The sequence below is a fragment of the Miscanthus floridulus genome, chromosome 16, assembly GCF_019320115.1.
Source record: "Miscanthus floridulus cultivar M001 chromosome 16, ASM1932011v1, whole genome shotgun sequence".
Lineage (NCBI taxonomy): Eukaryota > Viridiplantae > Streptophyta > Magnoliopsida > Poales > Poaceae > Miscanthus > Miscanthus floridulus.
Genome location: NC_089595.1, coordinates 112,102,674 through 112,109,667, shown reverse-complemented (window position 1 = coordinate 112,109,667; position 6,994 = coordinate 112,102,674). Strand labels below are relative to the sequence as shown.

Genomic DNA, 6,994 nt, shown 5'->3' with positions numbered 1-6,994 from the left:
TGTGGCCACCCTTGCTGGACGTCGTTAGACGATATACTGCCTTCTGTACTACTCCCTCAGTTCCAAATTATAAGACGTTTTGACTTTTGTAGCTACATTGTTTTTCCTATTCATCTAGACATAGTGTATATCTAAATGCATAGCAAATGCTATGTATTTAGAAAAACCAAAACATCTTTTAATTTGTAACGCGTGCCTGTTTGTCTGGCGTGTGTAAAAAAGTGATAAACCCTTTCTTCGGCTTCTGCACTGATAGAACTGAAATTTCGGAGTTCTCTGTTTTCTATCTGTGATAAATTAAACCCATACTCAGCATGTTGGTCCAATACGTTTATACTCATCCATTCAGTCAGTCAATGGAGAGTAGCAGTTGTTTTACAATGTACAAATAAGGCGACACGGCAGGCTACACTACAGCTAGCTGCACATCACCAGCCCTTGTAATCTTAGCAAACAAACGAACAAATAAACCAGCATATCTGATTACTATTACTAATCAAACTCTAAGCTAAACTGCTAAATTTGCCTCTTAATGCATGCGACAGCTTGCATGCCAAATGCTTCCACGTTAAAACATCGGAAATGGCTGCCGTGTCGCTAGAATGGAAGAACGCACACCAAGGAAAGGAAAAGAACAAGCGAAAACGGTAGGAGAGAAATCTCAAACAAGCACGCAGCGCCTCACAGCTCTGTGCTGCTAGATGGGAATAGCACCATTGCCGTTTGTTGAATAGTGCCCGTTCACCAGGCCGTTCAGTGGCTTCATGAGGTGCCCATTCTGGTAAGCTTTTAGCTTCGGTGCTCCTTCAGTGGCTTTTAGCTTTCTGCCTGTTGAACTGATAATAACGCCACGTTGATCAAGCTGACCTGATGAAGCTGCTATCAATCCTGCCAAGATTTTCATTAAGTGCTCAAGCGTTTAAATTTCTTTCAAAAGCAAAGAACACTTCAGCAGGCAAAATAAGTAGAGTTTGAGGATGTCTTACCTAAGAAAAGCGGAGATGGCTTGCCAGGCCTTGACTTGAATTCAGGGTGAAATTGTACAGCAACGAAAAACCTATGAGTTGGTAGTTCGATAATCTGCATGTGACAAATCAAATATATGAGACCAGTACATGGTTAATCTTCATGAAAAATGTTGGCAATCATACCTCCATGCGTTTACCGCTTTCATCCCTGCCAACGAAAGAAAGCCCTGCTTTCTCAAATTCTGGGACCATATCAGGATTGACCTCGTATCTGTGGCGGTGCCTTTCATCAACGTAGCTAGCATTGCCATACCTAAGGCAGTTCAGAATTCAGACGATTACCCAAGTACTCCATAGACCATAGATAATCAAGTGGTGAAAGATGGGCCAGATGTATAACTCCTGCAGAAACAATGGTGAGAGATGTGGGAGGTGCTTCTTACAGTTTAGCAGATTTGCAGTTAGTGACCTGGAAAAAGGTCCTCCTAGATCCAAGGCGCATTGTTGCCCCCATATGGGTTTTGGATCCCTGCAGAACAAGAGGAGCATGGTTGGCACTAAAACTCATGCTAATTTTCAACACAAAGGAATTAGGTAACTACACTAGCAACTGAAGCAAAATAATTACCTCTGGCATGAAAATAACACATGGTGTTTTTGTGGTTGGATCAAACTCCGTGCTGTTAGCACCATGCAACTTCATGATAGAACGTGCAAACTCAATCACTGCAATTTGCATGCCCAAGCAAATGCCAAGATAAGGAATGTTCTTTTCTCGCGCGTATTTTGCAGCAAGAATTTTCCCTTGGACTCCTCTGTCTCCGAAACCTCCTGGCACCAACACACCATCTGCACCCTGAGGTGTAAAAATTCGTTCAATTTTCTATATAGTGGGCTAGTGGTATGTCACAAGAAGGCATTCTATGCTTACCTTTAGCAACTCCCATGCTTTTTCATAGGCATCAGGAGTCTGCAATGCGACAGTCTCCCAATTATTGTCAGTTAATTCTCTAAGATATAGAAAAGAATTGATAAGGCATAAATAAAACTGACCTCTTCTGCTGTAGAATCTTCAAGATCACAGGAAGGAACCCAGTCCACCACAAGTTTCCTGTCCAAAGCAACCGACGCATGCAAAAGAGCCTGGCAGAAGATGAAGAAACAGATAAGGCCCACTAGTTTTGTTCAAAACTGTATGTGTTATAAGATATAAAACAGTAATGGCACCTTGATAACAGATAGGTAGGAATCTGACAAGCCAGTATACTTTCCAACCATAGCAATCCTAACCTGAAAAGGATTTTCATGCCATAATATCAAGCACTGGTTGTTATATAAGCTAGGAGTCAATTCGGTATTGGAAACAGAAGTTAAAATGATCAACAAACCAACCGGAGTTTTCAATCTGTCACATCTGCTGGCTCTTTCAGTCCATTCAGACAATTGGGGTTCTCGAGCAACTTTACCCACACTGCACACATGAAGAAATAATACATGTAAGTTTCATAGAAATGAAGCCAACTGGAAGAGCTTATAATACTTTGGTCCAATGGCATACCACTGAAGGTCTAACACTTTCAAAATAGCTTCATGGGCCTTCTGATCCTATAAAGAGATAAAAGAATTCAGGTTAACCATGTCAAATGAGAATTTGGCAATCATGCATACAAATAATTTCATATGACATACTCTGAGCAACAAAGGGATGTGCCAAATGTTCGTGACATCATGGAGATTAATGATATTTGGTATCTGCCAAATAAAATCAAAGTCAGCATTGCTGTTGCATGATACGGACTTGATTTATTAAAAAAAAAACTCTTGAGCAGGCAACATTTTTACCGGAACATGACAAAATTGTGCGAGCTTCACTTTCACATGTTCTTCAAGTGGCTGCCAAGAAGCACAGAGCAAACCATTTATACAGCCACCATCAGCATTGAAAGGTTCAGGAGGCACAGAATGAAAATACAGATACAAGTTATGTGGAATACCTGTGTACTACGACATGCCAAAATATCAGGCAAGAGTCCAAGTCCTCTAAGTCCGCGAACACTATGTTGGGTTGGCTTTGTTTTCTAGATAATAGAGGAAACAACAGCGTTAGTTTCTGAACAGTAATAATATCTTTGGAATATAAAAAGTAACACTGTGCCCCAAAATCAGCAGAAGCTTACCTGCTCACCAACTACATTTAGAACTGGCACAAGACTAACATGCACCAAGCAGAAGTTTCCAGGCCCTGACAATTTTCACAAGATTGCATCAATAAACAATTTATGCTAATAGCGAATAGACATCGGATCAACATCCTTGAGTAAAAACATAAGTAAAACAAGGAAAAAGATTACGGAGATTTACAGAGTTTCCTTACCTACACGGTATGAAAATTGACCTAATGCTTCAATGAAAGGCATTGATTCAATGTCCCCTGCAACAAGAATGCCACTGTCGTTATGCGGCAAAAATATTTTGTCTCCTGCACCGGAATACTTACAGGTATGGGAACAATTGAGCAAACTTATGCTATTTTGCGACTTCCTGCAATGATACAGAATGTTTTTTTTACCTAGAGTGCCACCAAGTTCTATGACACAAACATCAGCTGGCTCTTCTGTGCCATCAACTGGATTCATTGCCACACGTTCGATCCACTCTTGTATTTCATCTGTGATGTGCGGCACAACCTGATAAAGAGAATTAACTCTAATTCTTAAACTCACTGTAACAATTGGCACCTTTTCTATGGCTACAGAAAAGCATGGAAATCTCTGTTCTGATAACCATTCCTCACCTGGACAGTTTTTCCTAGGTAATCTCCTCTACGCTCCTTGTCAATGACAGACTGCAGTTTGAACATTAGTAGAAAGGTTATTAACAGTTATACTATGAAATCCAAGATATCTCATAAGGTATACAGAAACATATGCTCCGGTGGTCCTAAATTCTATCGACTACAAAGTGATAGACGACAGCTACCCATTTTCATTAAACCATATTTCTAGCATCAGAATTTCATTATCTATTCTAATTCATATTATGTGTTACTATACTTTATGATAAATCCTGAACGCACATATTTAATTTCAACCACTAATAGACCTCCAGACGGATTTGCAGATGCAGTAAAGGAAGCATCCAGTTCTACAAAGGGTCCTAGCCTATGATTGGTGCACTATTAACCTGATGATATGCTTTCTACCAACCAATTGCTTGAGACAGCATTACAGCAGTGGCTGACTAAGGACCAGATGATTTCCCACATGCATTATTGAACTGTAGCAGATCTTAGAATGAAAAAAAAAGCAACATCACAAAAGATTTGTGGGTTCCATTAAAAATTCAGGTAAAGAAGCACCTAACCTTGGTGCAAAAGAAAAAATCACCGAATATTCCTAGTCCGTAAATATCAAGGTGAAGCGTAAGCCACAACTTTAACAGACAATATACTGGCAAATTAGCTCAAAGCCTTGTGTGGACTTTTGAGAGAGGCTGTTTATTCCCGTCACCTGGTAGATCTTCCCCGTGGTTATGTTGTTGTCACGAGTCAACTTGATGTCCAGAAATCGTTCGTAGTTTCCAAGGTCCAAGTCCACCTTTGAAAAGAAGGGATGGAACAAAGTGAAGTCTTGTTAGCCCATGAAAGAAGCCTTAGAGGGTTGTTAGCCCATGAAAGAAGCCTTAGAGAAATATAGCACAGTTCTAACACGTTGAAGAAGAGGAGAATGGACAGCAGGACAGGTGTATGAAGCGCTAGTACTGACGACAAGTCAGTGACGGTTGAAGTGCAAAACAAAGACGATATGTGGCGCTATCGTGCAGCCGCTGACGTGTACCACTTGGTACTGGTCTAAACAATTGGTGCCTCAAATCTCCAGTAGTGCAATGTGGCGATCGGTGTACAGTGAACCAGAAAGTACGTACAGGGGAAAAGAAAGTACGCACAGGTCTACTATATGCAGTGTGATGAATCGCACCTCACCACCGTCGTCCAAAACAAACACTTCGCCGTGCTCGAACGGAGACATGGTTCCGGCATCGGTGTTAAGGTATGGATCTGCACACCAGCGACAGCGAAAGAAGTTCAGAAACGGCATCATCTCCCAGAGCACCCAACAGATAAAACTCAAGAGTCAGAAGTCTCCACGGCACTAGCTCGATCAACGTACATGCGTAAAGCAAAAACGAGTGTCAAAAAAGATAAAGTAGTATGAGGACTTCAGTGACCGCAATAAGACACGTAAGTATAGCGGGGAGAAACCTGCAGTAAATCAAGTACGGGGCAAGTCTTGCCGGGACGTGACGAGACAGGGTAGAAAACGTTTTTGTGCAAATTGAGAGAGACAGACGTGAGAAATGAAAGGTGCACAGCACTTGGCCCGCATGAAGAGACAAAAACACTCCCGGTCAGGACAAAATTCCAGAGCACGGGATGGCAAATTTGACCTGTATTACTACCCCAATAAAAAAAAACTATGCGCCTGAGAAGTTCATCTGCATCAAGGAACCCAGACAGTGACACTGACACAGGATAAGATGCCCACTTCAACAAAGCAGCGACGAGTACGTGATCGCGGTTCAAAGGGAAAAAAACGAAACATGGGACATGAGATTATTTTAACAGAAAGCTAGATTGAATGGCCGGCGACTTGGCTTAGCTAATCGCTGGCTGGCTGACCATGGGAGGAAGAAAATGTAGAATTGCTTTGTGGTACGTACCAACAGAGGAACAAGCCGGCCAAGGCAATAGTAGTAGCAGAAAAAAGAAATTGGGTGTAACATATAAACCATGGAAAGCTACAAGTGCCAACTATAGCTAATAAAACGATGCCACATGAGATTAAGCCTTATCCACACATCCAACATCCAAGAGCAGCCGAAGGCGACCGCCGTCAAGAGCCCAAATCTGAATCAGGCCCCCATTACGATGGAAATGGAGTCAGTCCTCCTAGCAGTAGCTAGCAACGTAGGTACCCTAGTGAAGTGTGAACGCCCACCCAATTTGTGACGATCTCGACAGAGAGACGAAGACGAGGGCGGACGGCGAGTTGTTTATGCCCGAACCACCAAACGGAAACGGGCACACGTACGCATGGGAGGGACTACGGGAGAGTGGGGGGAGGCCAGAAAAAGGCTGGAGCGGCTTTTGTTTTGTACGGGGAGGCCGGGTGTTCGTGGCCTGTGCGATCACGTGGCCGCCATTACTCTCCTCCCTTTTCTGTTTGACCGGAGAGTGCGGAGAGGGGAGAAATCAGAAACAGACGCGCCGCGCGCGCGGGCTGCGGCGGCGGCGGGCTTACCGATCTTGATGGAGGTGACGCGGAAGCCGCAGGACTTGAGCAGGACGCCGATGCTGCTGGCCGTCACGCCCTTCCCGAGCCCGCTCACCACTCCGCCGGTCACCAGCACGTACTTCATGACGGTTCGGGGTCGATCTCCTGGCGAGAGAGCGAGCGAGGTCACCTCGGTCGTCGCACGCGATCGAGTCGTCGAGGAGGGAGTGGGGGGGAGGGGAGGAGACTGGCGGCGGTGCCTGCCGCGGCGAGGCGGAGGATGTGGGAGGCGAGATGGGAATGGGAGAGGGTTTTTTTTTGGTTGGGCTGGGGGCCAGCCAAGGGAGGTTGTGGGTTTGGGAGCGCGGAGCGCAGTGCGTTAAATAGGCGTTGTTGGCCCTCGGATCGGAGAGGGAGAGGGAGAGGACAGAGCCACTGGTGGGGCCCACTATCGTGCTCCGTCTCATACACGCGTACTCCCTCCGTCCCATTGAGTTTCCCGAGCGACAAACTCAATGGGACGGAAGGAGTAACTGGCAAGCGCGAAAACCTGTAAAAGCCCCCTCTCTAGTCTACCGGGCCGGGCTCTCTCCTCCTGTGCCGCCTAGAGTACAATTTGCAACGAGATCTTGTAAGCGTACAGTGGTGTGTCGTAGTTTATTCAGACAAATCCAAGCCACTGGACCACACCACACTTCATTGTTTGTGCAGGTATTCTAGTTGCAGGGTCACTAGCTTAGCACGTACGCCCTC

The 6,994-nt window shown here is 44.6% G+C and overlaps 1 protein-coding gene across 4 annotated transcripts; it reads right to left on the bottom strand.

Annotated features, from left to right (window-relative positions):
- Positions 1-221: 221 nt before the first annotated feature.
- Positions 222-6,587, bottom strand: LOC136511432 (uncharacterized). 4 transcript variants are annotated; one of them, XM_066505494.1, is made up of 20 exons: positions 6,269-6,587; positions 4,946-5,025; positions 4,478-4,564; positions 3,763-3,813; positions 3,538-3,655; positions 3,343-3,399; positions 3,146-3,210; positions 2,963-3,046; positions 2,811-2,861; positions 2,658-2,720; positions 2,527-2,573; positions 2,361-2,439; positions 2,196-2,258; positions 2,022-2,111; positions 1,900-1,938; positions 1,597-1,824; positions 1,412-1,497; positions 1,152-1,281; positions 987-1,080; positions 250-888 (listed from the first exon to the last, which is right to left on the bottom strand). In XM_066505494.1, exons 1-20 carry the CDS (start codon positions 6,384-6,386, stop codon positions 698-700), a joined length of 1,821 nt encoding a protein of 606 aa, XP_066361591.1. In that variant the 5' UTR covers positions 6,387-6,587; the 3' UTR covers positions 250-697. The 4 variants fall into 4 exon arrangements, with proteins under 4 accessions (XP_066361590.1, XP_066361593.1, XP_066361592.1 ...); XM_066505493.1 differs by having other exon boundaries at positions 222-888; positions 2,196-2,439; XM_066505496.1 differs by lacking the exon at positions 2,811-2,861 and having other exon boundaries at positions 244-888.
- Between the last annotated feature and the right edge of the window lie 407 nt (positions 6,588-6,994).

Coding starts and splice junctions, on each gene's coding strand:
- LOC136511432 (XM_066505493.1), bottom strand. CDS start 6,386: ATGAAGTACGTGCTGGTGACCGGCGGAGTGGTGAGCGGGCTCGGGAAG. Junction 3,400..3,537: donor AGAACTTGGTGGCACTCTAG/GTAAAAAAAACA, acceptor TTCTTGTTGCAG/GGGACATTGAATCAATGCCT. Junction 2,440..2,526: donor AAAGTGTTAGACCTTCAGTG/GTATGCCATTGG, acceptor TCATGTGTGCAG/TGTGGGTAAAGTTGCTCGAG.